Raw genomic sequence first — 21933 nt, forward strand, 5'->3', positions numbered from 1 at the left:
GTGACCACACAATTAAAAGAATGAATAAGTGTGCCAGGAAACTGAGCCGATCACTGAGGAAGGCGCAAATATTTGCACCTTCCTCATTTACGTGTAAAATGGAAGGATAATTAAGGAATCCTTGGAAGATTTCTACACTGCAGACACATCATCGCTGTAACTCAGCAGATAAGTACTCATGTCCGTAGCAGGCAGATCAAGGCAGCAGATAGACGAGTGCATACGCATCGATGACATCTCTCCTCAAGGCTTCGAGACTGTCTTGTCAAACAAGTGCTCCTGACCCAGGGCGCACTGCTGAACAACCGCTTACCCTAATAACACTGAATTAATTTGAGAGCACTTCCGCAACAATAGCATTGTGAACACACCATCGAGTTTTGTACCGCTGATCTACCAATCGAAAGGGAACGTGAGAAAAATCAACTACAAACACTGCCATGGCCCATGAAGGACTTCAAGATAACTGCACTTGTTTATTTCACAGTGGAAACGAAGCTCGCTCTTCACAAATATTGTGAAGCAATTGTCTAATATTGCCTCAACACTTCTATGAAAACGACAAAAACAACGATCAGAAATGTTTTCTTAATTTTTTTTATTTTCCGTCACGACTATCTATACACAACGTGATGCGTGCACATTATTGATCGGGAACCAATCATATGGGTTGAATACATTCAGGAGCATAAGATGCTGCTACACTACTTTTTGCATAACATCAAGGGAAACGTTCATGAAAATCACACTTCAGTTGACATATACTAAGGATTTGTGCATCATGAACAAGCCGTGATCTAACTGCGGCAATTATTCTTGCTTGTACTCGGGTAATACAATGGTGTAACCACCTAAACCGAAATGGCAAGACGAAGCGTTCAGTCACCCATTCATCATGCAAATATTTGTTGCAGACATTTGTCGCCACAATCAGAAGGAAATAAATTACAACGATGCTTCTGCAGATACATTTGCACTGCACACCGATATTTTCACAAAGATTACGCAGTGCCACCGGCAACTCGTAACCCGAGCACCCATCATCACAAAATGTACTAAATTGAATACCAAGGCGCAGAAGGATGGAGATTTTGTTGTTGTCAACGAAAACAGTCCGCCTGCCGTACTGCCAAGATCATGTGTACGTCGCGCACACGGCAGCTCTTCTGCAGAGTGCCCGCACGAATCGGAATATAATTATGTAGCAGAAACTACGTCTTTTGATCGCTTCGGTCGCGATCACGGCAACCATCGCAACATATGAGAGTAGCGGCAAAATGGCACGATCATTTCAGCATTCGCTAAACACGGCGTGCGTGGTGAGCTTTCGCAGGTGCACAGTTCGCTGCCTTGACGTAAAAGCACTCGCTCCGATGGCAATCACTTTCCCTACATGGACACTTGTCACTAGGCTATGCAGCTCATGCACGCATAAGAAATTCACCGTGAGAAGCTACTACTCTCCGCTGTCCATGAAGATACTCGCCGGAATTAAGAAGGCTTCTAACACCCTCCAATAGCTCCAAATAAACACTTCGTCACACCACTACCATGTAGGTCTTGCATCGGTATGAAGGGGCACTCTGTCAACTCCAGCATTGTAGAAAATTACAGAATTCGACTAGAGCAACTGTCGCTCTCCGCAGTTGCACGCGACGAACTTCGAAATTTCTCTGCGCACTCGTAATACCAACATGTAGCGAAAACAATATTCTTGGTGTTATAGCTGTCACCGCCTAGGCATCGCTCTCCGGTTCAGTCGACTGACGGCCATCTTGCCCTGGCAGAAGCGAGGTAGAGGGGCCCGAGAGGTCACGTAAAAAGCAGCAAATAGCAACAATCCGGTCACCAACCGGACCCGCACATCCTTGCAAAAGTGTAAGTTCCCCAACTCTCGCTCCGGTCGCCGGAAAGGCTGGTCGCCTATTGCCCGGTCTGTGCGGTCTGCCGTCCAGATGCAGTGCGGAAGGCGTGAAAAAAAAGCGATCGTTCAACTGCCCTTAAAGGCGTGTTTGTCAGAGACACATCAGAAGAGATGCCCATGCTTTGTAGAAAGGGACGCTCTAACAAGTAGTTGGCGTCATGAGATGTCCACGGACGTAGACGCAGTCTTCAAGAATGCTGTAGCGGACGCCCACATCCCTCTCGTCCTGAGGTTCCGTGCTGTCCTCGTACACTGGGTCAAATTGCCTTTCATGCAGAAGCTCATTTTCCTGAAATGAACTGGTGGAACTGAAACTCTAAAGGTAAAGTCGGAGGTAGTAGCACTGCAGACTCTTCATGCCGGTTTCCTTGTACGGTTTACGTGATGAAACCAGCCACACCGACTGAGCACTTCGACACGGCGGCCTGCATTTAAATACAGGCGTTAAATAAAAGTAAAGGCAGGGAATGTGATAAAACATCTCGTGCATTGTTTTGCGGAGCTTTCTGTAGTAAGACACATAGAAATGCTGAGTGAAAACTCATTCTAAAATTATTATTGGCTTTGGTTACGTATTTGACAGTTACTAGTGGTCAAACATTAAGAGAGCGAGGCAAACATCCGACACAGTAAATGGCAGCATAAGCAGGCGCGATGACAGAATAATGTCTTAGTGTCGTGCTTAGGGTCGCGTTGCAGCTACCGGGGGCCCCAGCAGATGGACGTCATCCGTGGGCTTTCGAAAGAACAAAAAATGGTACAATTTGGAAGGGATCTCCCAACAGTTAAATTATAATTTCATGTAACAATGTGTTAACGTGCTCTTCGCTGATCCTAAGAGAGACTCAAGCGCTGTGGGTAGCGGAAGGGTACGCGATGGCTGAACATACACTCCCTTCGGTAACACTATAGGGTAATAAAGATAAGAACAAGACATCCTTTTGTGCCCTATCATTAAACGCGTGCGCTTTTGAAAAACCCGCGGACTGCACCAACCCTGGACTTACAAAAAGAGGTGGCGCAAAGAGATAATCTTTCCTGGCCACTGCACGAGAGCGCTACGCTACTGCCGCAACCAATCGTTTAACTGTCACTCTATCGTGCTGTCCATTCCATGTCATAGTCTTCATCAACTTTTAGAGCGCAGCTCTTAGACGCCCATTTGTGGGTTGAGCAGCACAGGCATCGAAGCCGCAGCCGAGACCGAGAGGAGGGCGAGAAGAGTACGAAGGTAGCGCGGGAGGCGCTGCCTCATTAAGGATAACGAACTCATTATGATTAACGCAAATCCTGAAGGAACTAGCAACGCCGGCGGTTGACGGCTTGACACGAAATATATGGATATCTCTAGGTTGGGATAGATTATTGTTATCTTTATGGGACCTTGGCTTGCTAGTGTTAACTTTTCCCTCGTATTTCATTCCGGAAAACTACGACAACGTACAACTGTGTCTATAATGAGATACGAACGGTGGTCAAAAAATAGGCAGCGTAGAGGCAATACCCAGAGGGCTGTCCTGCGTTACACGCTTCCATGTGTCTTCATATGAAAATTTTTTCATCTTGGGCGACAGTGCGAAGGTTGACCTCAATTTTTATCGGGAACGAACGACTGCAGTCTGCACCACGGGAAGCCATAGAGCCGAGCTGTGTGCGAGAACAATGTCTGCTCATGCTGTTCATTTTGTCATCACTCTTATCTCGTGTAAAAACGCGAGACGCATGTCAAGGTTGAACTCTAGCAAATATAAGTATAACCATGGCAATCCAAGAAAGTCCGAAGCAAATAATGAGTATAAAATTCAGATTAGAAATGCAGGCAGCGAAATGAGATGAGGAACGTGCAAGTTTTTGAACGAGATATTTGAACCAACGGAACTCCTTTCTTCGGACGCCTATGTAGATATATATAGTCAGCACCGTGTGGCTACTGCCAGTTTTGAAAATGACCCCCATTTACGTGCTCAAATCAGATTAAGTAAGGATTGTAAGCGTCAGCATGAAAGCCACTCGGCTGTATTGTTGAGATCGGAGATTCCTATATTGAATCTGAGCCGCCGCGTAGTTCAGTGTTTATGATGCTTGGCTGCTGACACGAAATGCGCAGGTTTCACCCAGGACGGGCCGGTAGCATTTTGATGGAGGCGACATGCTAGAGGCCCGTGTACTATGCGATGTCGGTGCACGTTAAAGAAGCCTTTGTGGTCGAAAGTTTGGGGAGTCCTCCAATACGGCGTCCCTCATAAATTGAGTCACTTTGGGGCGTTATGCCCCGTACGGAAAGAAAGCACACTTACGGGTTATATACAAAAAGAAGCACCTTTTCCCAGCATTATAAAATAAAATATTGCGCAGCCAAAGTACGACAGAGGCTGGTAACTGGCACCATCGCGCGACTGAATAATCGCGAATGCATAACACTAGCAGATGACAGGCGCCGCAGTAAGGCTGCTATCAAACGTATTTGCTGATTTTTTTCTCTATCTCCTTGGATTTTATGGAATAGTTGATGAAACGGCAGCATTCAGAAAACAGCGAAGGTAGTTCTTTCTTCGCGACTGAAGCTTCCGCGCAAAGAGATGCTTCTGACTGATTCAATGTTATGTATTTCTCTGAGGAGTCTTCGAATCTCTATTAGCAATGAACCGTAGAACCGTCTTATTTCACTAATAACCCAAAGCGCCTTGCCTCTGGTGCAATTTTAGGCGCCAGCTACAAGGATCACAGCCGATCGCATTGGCAGGAAATTATAACTTGTTAATCGACATTTAATGGGACCATTGGCAAGAATACGGGTGCTGCATTTGTGCTGTCAAATATTTTAAGTTACAACAGAATAATATTTTCAGACGAAAGCCTTACTTGCCTCATCAGTGTTCGCAGGAAGTGTCCGTTTGCAGAAAGTGTCCGCCTCACCTGTCAATCAAATTGTCATCAGTGTCATCATTAGAAAAAACTGAATGAGAAGCCAAAAAAGGAAAATAAAAATAAAGATACAATAAAAGAAATAAAAGAAGAACCAAAAGCAAAAATATAGCCAAAATTTAGGGATACAAAATCGACAGACAAAGAGGGGCAAAGGAAGGGTTTCACATTTCCGCTCTTAAGCAAACAAGTGCAACCCTGTGATTTTTAAGTTACAGAGATTATGAATTAAGCACACCGCATTTCCCGCGCTGCTGCTCCCGGGGGTCCGAGCACGTAGAAGACATCCGTGGACCTGCGAAAAAATTGATACAATTTAGATAAGATCTCGCCGCATCTATAATATAATTTCATGCAGCCATGTGCTTACGTGTTCTTCGCTGCCCCTAAGAGAAACTCAAGCGCAGTCGGTAGCGGAGGGGTACGCGATGGCTGAACGTACACCCGCTTCCATAAAACCACAGGGTGATCAAGATAACAACCAGACGTTCTTTACTAAGCTATCGTTAAACGCATGGAATTGTGAAAATCCGTTGCCCATATTTCTGAAGCCAGCTGGACCTACAAAAAAAAATGGCTGACGAACCCAACGCAGCGCGGACAGATATTTACTGGCCACAGCACGAGAGCGCTATGCTTTTGCCGTAACCGATCGTATAACTGTCACTCTATGCAGCTCTGTATTGCATGTTTTAGTCGTCATCAACTTTAAGAGCGCAGTTCTTAGGCGCCCATTTGTGGGTTGAGCAGCATAGGCGTCGAAAGCGTAAGCAAGAGCGAGGGGAGGGAGAGAAGAGTACGAAGAGTGTGCGGGAAGGGGCGCTTTCTCTCACTGGCGCATCCAAGCGCAGGGTTCCGGCCCTGCTCTCTCCGCAACCCTGGCGAGGCGGCGCGCATGGAGAGAGGTTCGACAAGGTTCGGGCTCTCTCGAGGACAGTATACAGGAAGACTCAGCTTAACGCGCACCGCAGCCAGTTCCCAAATTTCTCAGCAGCGCCGCCAGCTACTACCAGTTTCGGTTTGGCTATTTAGGAGCACGTGAGCGTTTTGCACACCCCAGATCTTTACAAGTACCATTGACTGTTATCACTCACACAGGCGGGGGACGCAGCCGATGGAAATGCTTCGTCGTTTGCTGCTTCATGTCCAGCGATTTCAGTCAAAATTTTATGGTTTATGGGGAGTTTAACGTCTCAAAGCGACTCTGGATTTTGAGGGACGCCGTAGTGAAGGGCACCGGGAATTTCGACCTCCTGGGGTTCTTTAACGTGCACTCACGTCGCACAGTACACGAAACAAAATTTTGAAAATTGTAAGATACTTTATGGTTTACAGATATTCAACGTCCCAAAGCAGCGCATGCTATTAGAGATGCCGTAGTGGAAGGCCACGGAAATATCTACCATGTGGGGTTCTATAACGTTCACTGACATCGCAAAGTTGTCTGCGCTCTAGAATTTGGCCTCCATCAAAATTCCACCGGCGCGGCCGGGATCGAACCCGCATCTTTAGGGTCAGCAGCCGGGCACCATAACCGCTGCACAATCACGGCAGCTTGCAAGACACCTTAAGGTAATGGTCCATTAAAGGTAATATTGAAGGTAGTGGTCCATTTTTCTGATATGTAGCAATATCTTTTAAAGTGTTTCGATCGGTTGCATTGGACAGTTAGGACTCCCCTAGAAAGCCAATGAAAAACGCTTTTGACGATAATAAAAGTGTTAATAGAAAAAAAATTCAAGACATACGCCGACTGATCTGTAGATATCTTGATTTTTTAGTGAAATCTAACACTATATGAAGAAACTACGTTCATAAACGGTTCCCCGTTCCAAAAACACGAACTGTTATTCTACACTGAATGGGACCAGTGGCTAGAATACGGGTGCTGCATGGGCGCTGTCCCGCCTACTACGTCACAAAAGGCATTTTGCCATGCGCAGGTGTCCACATTCGCAATAAAGTTTCCCGCAGCATTCCCACAGCTTCCTACTTCTTGCTCAAAATTGCAGTGTGTCAAGCTGTGAAATAAAAAAACAGTGAAAAGCAGAAAAGAAGAAAATATTTTCTGCGCACAGTTGTGTCAGATGAAACCTTTAAGTTTCTGTTCGTCTGCAGTAAGGATGCGACCTTATAATTATTTGAACTTAAAAAAGACAGAGGAAAAGTGCGTCCAAATCTGGTATAAGTAAGAATTAAAGCAGTGGCCTTTTGTTGCAAGGTTATGTTTGTGGCGCAACACCGGAAAAGACAGTCTGATGAGTGATAGGGTGGCATAGCATCAAGGATCAGATACAAAAGCTCAGATATCACTGAACGCGGCGCCTTTGTGTTTGTCCCCAGTGTCCCTTTAATCTGATGGGCGGAGGTGATCTCAATCTACACCATGTGCCTTTAAGGTATGCAGAAGCTGTGAGGGAGCGAGTCTTCTCTCTAGGCATCGCCTTTTTATCCGTCTCTAAGTTCGGCTCTAAATGCATGGGAACGGAAAGAGTTGAGATGTCAGAGGAAGAAAAAACAAGAGCTCTTGATTCGGCATTCCATGTGCTTTGATAATGGTGCCAAGATATGTGAAGCAGTCAACACTTACGCATCAAGAGAACACCGATAAGAGAAATGGCTATGATGCTGCAAGCAGCCACGACGCCGAACATAATCATCCGTTGTGAGCTGCGGAGAGGAAGAGACGAAGTGAGCGCTTTGCTTTTGGTAAATGAACTTGGATGAACGATCATGAATGCATGCACACTTGCTTGCCATGCGAGTTCGTACAATTCCAAGTTTTTAAATTATATTCAGCAATTCATTAAATATGCCTAATGATGGGAGCATGTGCTAGAAGCAGGAAATTTCAAACTTCCTATGCTGCATACACCTTCGAGGTCATTGCTGTTCATGTGGTAGTTCCGGGCACCCCCTAATTTAAACCAAGCCCGGACGTTTCGCTTTCTGTGAGGCTGGAGAAACAACACCATTAGATACCGTGCACAAGCTCTCTTTACCATCTTACACTTATCAGGGAGCGCATACCCAAATAAGAGCGCATAACTGACTGTCAAGCTGGCAATATTGCACTTGAAACCTGTGATTGATTTATCCGGTGAGTGATCAGCTCATAAATGACAGAATAGGAGCAGCTGTAGGCCTCACAGCCTTGCATGTGCCATTGTATGCACTTGGTGACCTCAAAAACGTAAAATGTAAACCACTCCCAGAGAATACTTGAAGCAAACGAAAAAATAATGTTTAAATCGCTCTCAAGCACTCACCTGAAAAGTTCAATCTCCATGAGAGCTTTTAGCAGTGCCTAGTAGTGGCCATTCGGAGCATCAGCTGCCGCCGGAGTATTAACGGCCTCGCCTATATTTATTTACTGATGACTGGCCAGCGCGGCTCGGGAAGCCGGGTGTGAAAACCGTTTTCTTGGTAGCAAAGCGGCGTTGTTTCCTTTGCTTAAACTCCATCACAAAAGATATCAAGTCTAAAACATCACCCAAGGACTCAAGAGTGAAGGGAGGAAAGCCGTGGTATTATGTATTAACACATCGGAATGAGCAAGCAGCTGTCTTCCACTTAAAGACGAGAGAAATTTTCTTTACAACTATCACGTAGAACTGCGGAAATATCGTCCTCTTAGCCACGCTGCATTATAAGGCGTTTGGTTGCCACCACACGTTCGTGCTCTACTGGATGCATTTGGGCCTTGGGCACAAACTCTAGGCCAAAGCCTAGCACAAACCCATTTGCGCATTTCATATGTGACTCACAAAGCATGAATATTATATGGATAAGATGCAACATGCCAAACTTTATCACTCCGTGAGAGATGAAAAGAACCGACTGTTTTTGGTAAGGCTGTTCAGCTACATGCGGGATCCACAGCGATCACAGGCGATGCGACTCGCGTGACGTCAGCTTATTGTTGGGAGGAATATGGTGCCCGCGTCGCTTACCCGTCCGCAGCCAATTCTTCAAGAGCTGCACAAGAGGAAAAGTAAAATCAAAACAAAAAGAAGTGCATAATCAAAACAAAAAATACACCAACATAAGTCTTCTCGTCTGAGCCGCCTTATCAAATAAATAGCTTGTGTTTCTGTACCTACCATCATAGCAGTACATTATGCATTCACAGCTATGATTAATTCCGATCCTCCAGTTGCTTTGCAAAGCAGAAGTTTCCTTTGTGGACAACAGTGCTGCGACAAATATACTAACAGGGCTTTTTTCGGAGCACCACAGTAGATTAAAAACAGGTTAGTCACGGAGACCACTTCGGAATCGGTTGAGTGCACTTTACTTTTAAAGAATGTGACGCGTAACAATAAAAGCGGCAAACGGCGCCACGCGTGCACCGTTTTCGCAAACAGAAGTATAGCCGGACCTGCGTTCTCGGTCCTTATAGAGAATAAGAGGAACGAAGAATGCTGAAGCAATGCTTGCGAAACCTTGCATGCCCGAGATAGGCTGTGGTTTTCTACGCCGAGTAGAAATAATACAGCCAATTTCTTCAACCGGTGTCACCCTGTGTCTGCCGAAAATGGTGACCGATGAAGGTGTCTGATCTCTGCGTCCACTTCAAAACTTACTTTTGTGAGTAAACGCTTCATAAGTTGGCGATATGAGCTAGAAAGTTGCTCGTGGAGAGCCAAGTAACTCTCACTGACCGCAATGCAATACAGGTGCTTCGTGTAATCTAAAAAAAAATTTCCCCTCCCTCCGGGTGATTAAGCAATGCTTTTTTACAATGCTCTTCTAGATTGCACGAAACTTTTATAAATTTTTGGGATAGGGTAGTACATCGCCTTAACTGGCCGTGACGCGGCGGCACGTAATTGTAGTCATATCGAAAAGTTAATATTACCTTAACAACACACGCTTCCTCGGAGAGCGTGCCTTGTCGGACACGGGAAAAAGCGCTGTGGCCGCTCAGAGCATGTGTCTAATATTTTTCCAACGCTTTATTTTCGTCGCCAGTCGCACGCATTTCTTGCGCATGTGGAAGGGCTCTTTAGTCGCTTTACACTATCTTGTCGCGCCGCCATCAACGCTTGCGACTCCTGGCCAGGCGGGATTTCTTCGCCTATCATGCACTCATCAAGTGGAGGTTCGTGGCCAGTAAACGAATGAAAGAATTTTTCTCACAGCAATCGCTCATGTTATGGAACAAGGATGTAAGCGGCACTTCATTTGTCAATGTGTCTCACCCTTGGAGCTGCTTTCGCCCTTGTTTTCGCCTTCGCCCTCCTCCTTGGTGTTGGCCTCGGCAGTCTGCGGGGCAACAGATGCAGACGCATCACCAGGAGCAGCTTGAAAAAAAAGCAATGGGGAAAAGATGTTTGACCACTGCAAACAGTATTCGATCAGTGCAGTATTTAAGCAGTTCCACTGTGAGCGCCGACAGGCTCTTCCCCCGAGAGCTCTTCTCGGACAAATATGCTGTGTCGGCGTATTCCAGGTGCTAAGAATGTCACGAAGGTTTTTGCTCTGTACGTGTTCCACAGAAGGAATTCATAGCATAGCCGTTCTGTATTACGAACACGACCTTGCGGCTATAAGGCGTATAACCAACACGTCATATATAGGTGTTGGTATCACATGGTCTTACGACACCCCACAGGATGACATCACGTGGCTTCACATTTCCCAATCGGATGTTCTTAAGGACAAAGGTCAACCCAAAGGACACCCAATGTCAAAGGTCAACTCAAGGTCGAAGGTTAATGGTAAACTAAACATTATGGGTCAAGGTCAAGTGTTCAACACCTTAACTGTACCACATATGGCCATACACGGCTAACGTGGATGTGTGAAGGGCCATTCTGTGATGCAGCCGAGGTTTCCATGATTGTGTGCGAGCTCCGCGCATTGGCTACCATAGAACTGCTGGACCCTTCTGAGATTCGATAGCCGGGGCGCGAAGTCTATTTCTTGCGCAATTACTTGTTCAGTTTCACTTTATATCGTGAATTAAACGAACATTCTGACCAAGACTTGACGGATCCTTCAGTTGGAGTGAACGGGCTAACGGGAATAAAACTGTTCGAGAAATAAATTGACGTGGCGGATTTCTCAGTGCCTATACTTCCTCAACATAAGGCTTTTATTCATGCAATCAGCACTGTATTAAAATTATACGTATTTAAGGCTCAAGAATAGCACTGAGGTTTGCAGGTATTTCTACATTCTACACTGCGCCCTTGTGGCATCAGTAGCTTCGCTTCTCCCCTTCTGGCGAATATTCTTGCATTTGACCGCGTGTTTGCATTTCTTGGCTTGACTATACGATTTTAATCAAGTGTAGGCCCTACGAGTTAAATACAAGAAAAACAGTATGTACAGCACTGTGAAGATACAAAGCAGGAATCATGCGCGTTGTTTGTTTCCCCAGAGAAGCAAAAAAAAAGAGCAAAAAGGTAACTCTGTGTTGCCTTGCCCGACGTGCAAACGTTTTTGCATTCAACTCGTATGACAGTGAGGTTTATGTTTGCCCAGAACAAAGAAAAAAGAGAACAAAACGTCGACTCCGCGTTGCCTTGCCCGACGTGCAAACTTTTTTGCATTCAACTCGCATGACCTCAGTGAGGTTTATGTTTCCCCAGAACAAAGAAAAAAGAGGACAGAAAGGTAACTCCGCGTTGCCTTGCCCGACGTGCAAACTTTCTTGCATTCAACTCGTATGACCTCAGTGAGGTTTATGTTTCCCCAGAATAGAGAAAAAAAACAGAAAGGTAACTCTGCGTTGCCTTGCCCGACGTGCAAACTTTTTTGCACTCAACTCGTATGACCTCAGTGAGGTTTATGTTTCCCCAGAACAAAGAAAAGGAGAACAGAACGTTAACTCCGCGTTGCCTTGCCCGACGTGCAAACGTTTTTGCATTCAACTCGTATGACCTCAGTGAGGTTTATGTTTCCCCAGAACAAAGAAAAAGGAGAACAGAACGTTAACTCCGCGTTGCCTTGCCCGACGTGCAAACTTTTTTGCACTCAACTCGTATGACCTCAGTGAGGTTTATGTTTCCCCAGAACAAAGAAAAAAGAGAACAGAACGTTAACTCCGCGTTGCTTTGCCCGACGTGCAAACTTTTTTGAATTCAACTCGTATGACCTCAGTGAGGTTTATGTTTCCCCAGAACAGAGAAAAAAGAACAGAAAGGTAACTCTGCGTTGCCTTGCCCGACGTGCAAACTTTTTTGCACTCAACTCGTATGACCTCAGTGAGGTTTATGTTTCCCCAGAACAAAGAAAAAAGAGAACAGAACGTTAACTCCGCGTTGCCTTGCCCGACGTGCAAACTTTTTTGCATTCAACTCGTATGACCTCAGTGAGGTTTATGTTTCCCCAGAACAGAGAAAAAAAATAACAGAAAGGTAACTCTGCGTTGCCTTCCCCGACGTGCAAACTTTTTTGCACTCAACTCGTATGACCTCAGTGAGTTTTATGTTTCCCCAGAACAGAGAAAAAAAAGAACAGAAAGGTAACTCTGCGTTGCCTTGCCAGACGTGCAAACTTTTTTGCATTCAACTCGTATGACCTCAGTGAGGTTTGTGTGTCCCCAGAACAGAGAAAAAAAAAGAACAGAAAGGTAACTCGGCGTTGCCTTGCCTGACGTGCAAACGTTTTTGCATTCAACTCGTATGACCTCAGTGAGGTTTATGTTTCCCCAGAACCGAGAAAAAAAGAACAGAAAGGTAACTCTGTGTTGCCTTGCCCGACGTGCAAACGTTTTTGCATTCAACTCGTATGACAGTGAGGTTTATGTTTGCCCAGAACAAAGAAAAAAGAGAACAAAACGTCGACTCCGCGTTGCCTTGCCCGACGTGCAAACTTTTTTGCATTCAACTCGCATGACCTCAGTGAGGTTTATGTTTCCCCAGAACAAAGAAAAAAGAGGACAGAAAGGTAACTCCGCGTTGCCTTGCCCGACGTGCAAACTTTCTTGCATTCAACTCGTATGACCTCAGTGAGGTTTATGTTTCCCCAGAATAGAGAAAAAAAACAGAAAGGTAACTCTGCGTTGCCTTGCCCGACGTGCAAACTTTTTTGCACTCAACTCGTATGACCTCAGTGAGGTTTATGTTTCCCCAGAACAAAGAAAAGGAGAACAGAACGTTAACTCCGCGTTGCCTTGCCCGACGTGCAAACGTTTTTGCATTCAACTCGTATGACCTCAGTGAGGTTTATGTTTCCCCAGAACAAAGAAAAAGGAGAACAGAACGTTAACTCCGCGTTGCCTTGCCCGACGTGCAAACTTTTTTGCACTCAACTCGTATGACCTCAGTGAGGTTTATGTTTCCCCAGAACAAAGAAAAAAGAGAACAGAACGTTAACTCCGCGTTGCTTTGCCCGACGTGCAAACTTTTTTGCATTCAACTCGTATGACCTCAGTGAGGTTTATGTTTCCCCAGAACAGAGAAAAAAGAACAGAAAGGTAACTCTGCGTTGCCTTGCCCGACGTGCAAACTTTTTTGCACTCAACTCGTATGACCTCAGTGAGGTTTATGTTTCCCCAGAACAAAGAAAAAAGAGAACAGAACGTTAACTCCGCGTTGCCTTGCCCGACGTGCAAACTTTTTTGCATTCAACTCGTATGACCTCAGTGAGGTTTATGTTTCCCCAGAACAGAGAAAAAAAATAACAGAAAGGTAACTCTGCGTTGCCTTCCCCGACGTGCAAACTTTTTTGCACTCAACTCGTATGACCTCAGTGAGTTTTATGTTTCCCCAGAACAGAGAAAAAAAAGAACAGAAAGGTAACTCTGCGTTGCCTTGCCAGACGTGCAAACTTTTTTGCATTCAACTCGTATGACCTCAGTGAGGTTTGTGTGTCCCCAGAACAGAGAAAAAAAAAGAACAGAAAGGTAACTCGGCGTTGCCTTGCCTGACGTGCAAACGTTTTTGCATTCAACTCGTATGACCTCAGTGAGGTTTATGTTTCCCCAGAACCGAGAAAAAAAGAACAGAAAGGTAACTCTGCGTTGCCTTGCCCGACGTGCAAACTTTTTTTGCATTCAACTCGTATGGCCTCATTGCGTGATCTTGAATAGACGACTAATAAGTGCCGGCTGCATAAAGTTTTTGTGCACGAAATAAGTGCTGAGAAACACCACGCTTAATTTATTGAAATAAAAAACGTTGTATTAATACTCTTTTACACCAACCAACAAACCCGCGCCATTTTTCTAAAATGGCGCTTCATTCACGATAGAAAATTAAATTGAGGCAGGAATTGCGCAAGAAGTGCGATTTTCCAGAGCCGACTTACGTGCTTTAAAATGCTAGCCACAGCGACAATCACAGGGAGCGTGACTGTCTCGCCAAATGGGTTATGGTTCATGGGGGGTTTAACTTCCCAAAGCGGCTCAGGCTATGAGAGGCCGCAGTGAAGGTCTCAGGAAATTTCGACCACCTGGGGTTCTTTTACGTGCACTGACATCGCACAGCACACGGGCCTCTAGAATTTTGCCTCCATCGAAATTCGCCCGCCGCGGCCGGGATCGAGCCCGCGTCTTTCGGGCCAGCAGCCGAGCGCCATACCCACTGAGCCACCGTGACGGCTGTCTCGCCAAATGAATGCAGAAGTCAACGCAACGCAACGCAACGCAACGCAAGCCGCACGCGCAAGAGAAGGCGGAGAAGAGCGCGTGAACACGCAGCGCGTCACAGACACCGCTCGCCCAGTTTCCTCCTAAAAACTACGAAGTCCCTAGCGCTAGCCTTCTTGGAGCAAGGCAGTACTAATCTAGGTTCACTAGGGAAGGAGGCTTCACTAGTTAGGGAGCCCGCGCAGGCGCAGTCTGCCTCCGAATTCTTACGCCGGCGCGCTTCGCCTACGAGTGGCCGCCTGTCCTGCCTTCCGAATTATTCAATGAGCACCTGTACTGTGGTGTATATTACTAATTATGAGCATGGAATTTACAGAAGTCGCAGATGAGCGAATAGCAAACTACATTTCCTCTACTTTTCGTCTTTGCTTGGCGTGCACGTAGCGCATCAGGCGCCGCCCATTACAACCACTCCTTCCTCTTTCTGCTCCACACAATGTATGCCGCTGCCCCAACATATAGTGCGTGACAGCAGCGCCCCCCGCCGTCTCGTTCGGGCGCAGTGGAGCCGTGCGGGGACGCAGCAATCACGCGGTGCGGGGCGAACAATGCCGCGCACATCCAAGGCGCGCTCAGCACGAAGCTTGCGGCTTGCTGCCCGTTCGTTCGGCGCGGAAGCTATGCTGGCGTTCGTGGCATCGGGTTTGGCCGCCCCGCGCGTCAGTTCACCATACGTAGCATCAGGAGCAACAAGGTAAAACCGTTTTCAAAGGCGTTGGCCGTGAGTTTGCAGTACGCACAAGAAAGTGCAATGATGCAGATTGCGAGAATCACGTTTTAGAATAAATAATTACAACACAGCCATGCTTTGGACAAGTAAAGTAGTGTTGCGTCGTAAGAACTACGTTTTTGTGTGACTCAAGAGCGCGACAAGCAAATGTGCATACGGTGTGAACGGGGCGCGATAACGCTATCGCGTTGCATTCTTAAAGGCGCAGCTTAAGCGTGCTCCACCGCAGCACCACTGCGCCAGAAGCGGTATCGGGACTCTCAGGGATCTAGGAATGTATAGAATGACTTTCTGCATATATGGGAATTAACCCTTTATTCTATCGCGTCACACACTTAAGGCAGAGATTGAGTGTCCCCTCTAAATTTTCATATCATTAACGCGAAAGCGTTAAGAGTTCTTGTAGAAGAAAAGCCGGTGTCGTCCGCGTCGGGCATTAGCGAAAAAAAATGCGAATTAGCTCAGCTAATCCAAGATATACAAAAGCGAAAGATGTCGGCGTTCATTGTGTTCATTGGCGTTGGCGTTGACAATGTTCTAGATAGCGATGGCTTTAGGGAAAGTAAGGGCGCATAACTGGTTCTCTGGATATGCGGACGCCTCATTTGTGCTTTGATACATGTGGTTGTGGGGAGAGACAGATGTGGCCTGAACGAATTAGCGCTGACAGCGTTGTGGCTGGCAAACCGCAATGCAGCAATAGCAAGGCAGCAGCGTTCATTTCGTGATAAATCTCGCGATCAACCATTAACTGCAAGACCGCTCCCAGGGTGGCAGGGAAGGCGCGCTGCCTATCCAGTGTGCGGTACGCAATCACAGCAGGCTTTTGCAGTTGGACACCAACGCCACGCCATCTACATGAAAGCGAGATTGAGGTTTGCACTTGTCCATGGAAGCGGCTGTGCGCCTTTCCTTTCTTGAAAATGAACGGCTTTTGCAACGCCAATGAAGAGTATAAACGCCATCAGCTCGGTTGTTTGTTTGGTTTTTAGGAAAGTAAATGGCACAGGAACCGTCTCAATGCTCTCAGTGGACACCCGAAATGCGCCTAAAGGAAGGGATAAAGGAGGGCAGGAAAGAAGGAAGAGAAAACTGAAAATTGAAAGTTGGACCTTGAGGAACTTCGAACCCGACCGCGGCGGCTGCGTTTTTATGGAGGAAAAACGCTAAGGCGTCCGTGTGCTGTGCGATGTCAGTGCTCGTTAAAGATCCCCAGGTGGCCGAAATTATTCCGGAGCCCTCCACTACGGCACCTCTCCTTCCTTTCTTCTTTCACTCCCTCCTTTATCTCTTCCCTTAACGGCGCGGTTCCGGTGTCCAATGATATATGAGACAGATACTGCGTCATTTCCTTTCCCCAAAACCCATTATTATTATTGAACCTTGAGGAAAGGCGTGGCGCTGCGCAGCGGCGGAACACCTGTGGCTCGGTGCTACTAGTGGCGCATGCGCAGTAGTGAATAGGGAGCGAGACAGAGAAAAAATGGCAGTGGCTTAGCTCGGCTATGCCAGGATATACGTAGCGAAAGCAAGTGTGAAACTCCCCGGTTGGCCTTGTTCACATATTCCACAACGTATGAAGCACAGGCATAAACGTCCAGTATGACCTTTGTCCATGTTTGATTTCAGCATCGAGGATATCCAAACATTGAAGGGGTCGCATCACTCTTACGCCTTTTCTCTAGGCTAACGGCACGTTGTTTTTCGGTTTCTTGAGCCCGCCGCTGAAGTCTCTTGGTCGCATTCCATCGTTCATCACGGGCTGTCTTCAGTGAAGCAGGACTCAGGTCTCTCCTCCTGCTGCTGTCGCTGCTGCTAGCGGTCGAGACACCGGACGTTAAACGTGCCTGTCTCACGGCGGCGTTTAGAAATGTCGGAATTGTCGCCGTCCGTACTGTCGCCTACACTGTGGTTGCGGCGCACACCAGCTCTCGTTTTTAATTCTCCAACATCTTATCACGCATGCGACGCAGCTGTCGAAGCGAGCGGAGGCGAGCGCAACGACGACGAACGCGGTGTCACGTCCTACCAAACGGCGGCGAGCGGCGGGTTGTGACGTCATGCCAGATAGCGCGGCGAGCACGCGAAGCAGCACAGTTACCTTCCGCGGCGAGTGAGTGAGTGAGTAAGAACTTTATTTTCCACCGATGTAGGAGACCCCCTACTCCCCATCCCCGGCACGCAGGCTTGGAGAACGGGGGCCGGGGTCTCCGCGACTAAAGACAGGCGAAGCGACAGTGTTTCTTCGCGGCTTTAGCCGCCAGGCGGATGGCTTGCTGCTGGTGGGCGAGGGACTCGCTTCGCAGCATCAGTTCCCAGGCTTCTCTACTTCTTATGTTCTCCTTGGCGCCCGGGGAACCAAGGCATTGCCAGATTATGTGGTCTAAAGTACCCCTCTCTCCACATGTCGCGCATTTATCGTCGGCTCTTTCCTCCACTTGCGTGTGGTAGAGCCAGACGGGGTTCGGGAAGTTCCCAGCTTGCAGGCGCCGCCATGCGACTGCCTCCCTGTTTGTTAGCGCTCGGTCCGGTGGTGGCAGGGACCGTCTACCAAGTCTATAGTGCTCTATGATCTCTTTTTATGTCTGCAGCCTCTCGTCCATCCCTTCGCAACCAGGCGGCTCTGCGGCTGCCCGGAAGTAGAGTGCTCGGGCTAGCTCGTGCGCCGCCTCGTTGCCGGGGACGGATTCGTGCGCGGGGGTCCAAATTATTCGAACTCGTCTATCGAGTTTTCCCTTTTCCAGGATTTTGACTGCCTCCTTCGAGACCCTCCCTTTTCCAAAGTTCCAGACAGCTGTTTTGCTGTCGCTAATGATCGTACTGGCTTCCGTGCCAACGCAAGCGAGCGCTATTGCAACTTCTTCGGCCGTGTCTATGTTTCGACTTCTAACGGAAGCGGCGGCGACGGGTACGCCGCGGCCGTCAACGACCGCAGCCACCGCCGCCCCCAACTTTCCGCTAGCCGCGTCCACGTAGGCGACTCCTTTCGGCCCTATTTTGTCCGCGTTTTTTGCGAGAGTCTCGGCCCTCTTCCGTCTCCTCTCCCCGTTGTATGTGGGGTGCATGTTTTTAGGTAGCGGGGGCACTGTTATGTGTTCGCGGCATCCTCGTGGAATGTCCGCGTGTTGGCATGTCCCCCTGTCTGACTGCAGCCCCACCCAGCCAAGGATGGTTCTGCCCGTGGTAGATTTGCTTAATCTTTCCAGTTGTGCCATGCGCACAGCCTCCGCTAGCTCCGTCCAATTATTGTGCACACCCATTTCGAGGAGGCGTTCAGTAGAGGTCGAGATGGGGAGTCCCAGAGCCCTCTTCACGCATCGTCTGATGAGTGCGTCTATTTTCTGCTTTTCGTCCGATCTGATGTTTAGGAATGGTGTGGCGTAGCATATGCGGCTAGTGATGTAAGCCTGCATTAGTTTCAGGAGGCTTCGTTCTTTAAGGCCTCGACCATTGAGTGCGATTCTCCTGAACAGACCCATGGCTTGCGTGGCGTACGCACTCAATTTCTTTATCGTTGTATCATTCTACCCGTCCGCTTGTAGAAATAGCCCCAGGATCCTAATCTGCTCGACTTTTGGCACTGTTTGGCCCTCTACTGTTATGTTGATGTTTATCTGGCGTTTGTGCCTGAGCGCCTTCGGATTGTAGATAAAGAGCTCCGATTTTTGGGGAGCGCACGAGAGGCCCCTTTCAGCCGCATAGGACACTACGGTGTCTGCTGCCGTTTGTAAGCGCTCCTCGATGTTCGCGTCGCTGCCCTGGGTGACCCATAGGTTGACGTCGTCCGCGTACATGCTGAATTTCAAGTTTTCCACTTTTCTCAATTCTGCCGGGAGATTTCGCATGGCAACATTAAAGAGGAATGGGGACAGCACTGAACCCTGCGGCGTACCCCTACTACCTAGTTTGACGGTGGGGGATTCAATGTCCTGAAACCTTATTTTTATCGTTCTATCCGACAGGAAGTCCTTTATGTAGCCGTACGTTTTGTTTCCGACCCCCAGCTCTCGGAGGCCAGAGAGGATTGCCGCGTGTTTTACGTTATCGAAGGCCTTCGTCAGGTCGAGACCTAATATTACCCTCGCGTCCTTGGTGCTATTTTCTATGATGTCGCGTCTCAAGCGGAGCATTACATCTTGTGTGCACAGGCCGGGTCGGAACCCTACCATTTCGTGCGGCCACAGATCGTTGAGCTCCATGAAACGCGTTAGGCGCGTTTGGACTACCCGTTCCATCAATTTCCCAATACAGGATGTTAGAGAGATTGGCCGTAAGTTTTCTAGCTTAGGGGGTTTGCCCGGCTTCGGTATTAAAATCACGTTTGCCGTCTTCCACTGTTGTGGTAGGCGGCCTCTGTCCCATACGATGTTCATGTATTTGGTGAGCATGCGGATGGAATTATCGTCCAAGTTTCGGAGGACCTTGTTTGTAATGCCATCTGGACCAGGCGCCGACTTTGTTTTTAGGCCTAATATTTCGGCGCGAACCTCCGCTTCCGTGATCGGCGCGTCTAGGGCCTCGTTTGGGGGTCCTTCATACTCCGGCAGGAGTGAGGTTTTTGTATCTCCTATGTACATAATTAATTTTGCCATGAGTTCTCTGTCCGAGCCCTCAAACGTGTGCCTGGCTTATGCCCGATTGGGTTTTCGAATTATCAGGGTCAAGCAGGTGTCTGAGTAGACTCCACGTATTAGCTAGACTCATGTTCCCTTCCATCTCGTCACATCTATTGCACCAATTTTGTTCGCAGAGTTTTGCTGCGTAATCCTCAGTCTCTTTGTTGTGCCTTGCTATCCTTCTTCTAAGGTTCCTGTTCCATCTTTGTGACCGGAGGCGTTTCTCCATGCCGCATTTCGCTTCCCACATGTGAAGGAGTTTGCTATCAACCGTCGCTGGCGCATCGTCTTCTCGCAGGGTCGTGGTTGCCCTCTCGACTTGTTGCTTAAGTTCCTCCGCCCATTGCTCTATGTTTTGGATATCGCCTTCCGATTCACCATTTTCTCTAATTTGCCTGAACATGTCCCAATCAGTGATCGTGGGTTTTTTGAGGCGACGTGTTTTGACGCCCTTGCTGAGGGTGAGAGCCAGAATAAAGTGGTCGCTGCCTAAATTTTGAGCCGTGTTTTCCCAGGCCCCTTCCGCGGCGAGACCCGCGCGGTGACGTCACGTGCCTCGATGGAGTAGCGCAACGGCGAAATCGCGAGTTCGCGGCCAGTAAAGCTTTCGCTTCAAAATCCCCCTCCTCCTCCTCGCAATGTACGCCACTGCCCCAACAGGTAGTGGGCGACGGCAGCACCTCCCGCTCGTCTCTCTCGGGCGCAGTGGGGCCGTGCGCGCACGCAGAAATCACGCGGAGAGCAGCGAACAACGCCGCGCACATCCAAAGCGCGTTCACATCGAAGCTGTCGGCTCGCTGCCCGCTCGTTCGGCGGGGAAGCTATGCTGGCGTTCGTGGCATCGGGTTTGGGGTCAACGATGTGCGACAAACTACGACTGCAACTTGAGTCTCACGAGTTTTTTAAGGGCACAGGGTAAGCCCTATACTTCCCATGCATTTTAGGCCATGGTGAGGTACATGTTTCTCACTAACTAATAATAGTAGCCTAATAATACATATATCATTGTTTGCCAAATTTTGTGCTCTTTTTACTGAACTAGAATATTTGAAATGTGTTGAAAATTCGATTTTAAATAAATTTTTTCCGGTAGTACACAAATCTGGCCTTTTTTTTGCGCATTTCAAAATTCATAACAGAATAACTGCTCAGTGAAATTTCTTAATTCTAGTTCAGTAGTTGGCAACACTTATGTAGATGATTGAAAAAAAAAATCAGCCGTCTGTCTTGAAAGGCATTGGAAATAATGGTACCTTTGTAAGAAAAAACACTGTTTTGAGATAATAGAGCGTAAAGAAAAAAAAGATGTGAAAAACCATTTTTGTTCGCAGAAACGCCTGCATAGTTATTGGTTTATTAGTCCCCTGCTTCGTAGTCACTGGCGCCTTCATTTTTTCGCTTTTCGGCTTGTCGTTTTGACTGTCGGGCCTCTTTTGTAAGCTGTCGTGTTGCTCGGTCCGCAAAGTACATGCGCTTATGGTCAGCTTCCCTCAGCCACTTGATGGTGTTGCTCCCTGGGTTCAATCCACACGCCTTCAAAACGTTGGCCCGTGCGATGCTACCATCATTAAATGAAAGAACAGCATCCAGTGTTGCCATCCGTAGGGTCCGAAGCCTAACAAACACATTCTTTGGCGCGCGTTCCCAAACAACATGGTTGAACGACTCATTTGCATTTTGAGTTCGCCCATGCAGGCACTTCTCTAGGAGCTCAGCCTTCGATAGCTCCCTATAAATGGGTTTGATAGCCTCCAAGACAGATGCAGGCAAACTCTCCTTGTGGAAATATGGCTTGCCCTCTGACTGACTTCTGTTGAAGGCACACCACGTATCAGGTCCCTTTGGGCAAAGTCCATGGCATGGGTCATCGTCTGTCGCATTTCATCCAGGTTTCCTACATTTCTTCTGATGGCCAAAACATAGTACGTCTGGAGCTTGTCTATTACTGCATCAGTCAGTCGGCCTCGGCCCGAGAGGCTCTTTCCATCAGAGAGTTTTCCTGCTTTGTTTCCTTTTTTTAGCCTTCGTAACCTTGTGCCCATCCTTTTTTGCACGTGCCCTATGCACTCAACCTTGGATATTTCAACGGAATCACCATATGGCATTTGTGCCTTCACAGCCATAAAAGCCTTGCTGT

General features: G+C 47.7%; 1 protein-coding gene across 1 annotated transcript in view; it reads right to left on the bottom strand.

Moving 5' to 3' along the window:
• Positions 1-2063: 2063 nt before the first annotated feature.
• The window catches only part of LOC144098152 (uncharacterized), a 44094-nt gene continuing 24224 nt past the window's right edge, over positions 2064-21933 (bottom strand). The window contains exons 2-7 of the mRNA XM_077630680.1: positions 10054-10155; positions 8803-8827; positions 7440-7519; positions 5088-5144; positions 4787-4840; positions 2064-2176 (exon numbers count right to left, since the gene is read on the bottom strand). Of these exons, the coding sequence (XP_077486806.1) occupies positions 2064-2176; positions 4787-4840; positions 5088-5144; positions 7440-7519; positions 8803-8827; positions 10054-10155 (431 nt within the window). The remainder of the gene's footprint in view (positions 2177-4786; positions 4841-5087; positions 5145-7439; positions 7520-8802; positions 8828-10053; positions 10156-21933) is intronic.

This window comes from Amblyomma americanum, chromosome 7 (genome assembly GCF_052857255.1).
Source record: "Amblyomma americanum isolate KBUSLIRL-KWMA chromosome 7, ASM5285725v1, whole genome shotgun sequence".
NCBI classification, from domain to species: Eukaryota; Metazoa; Arthropoda; class Arachnida; order Ixodida; family Ixodidae; genus Amblyomma; species Amblyomma americanum.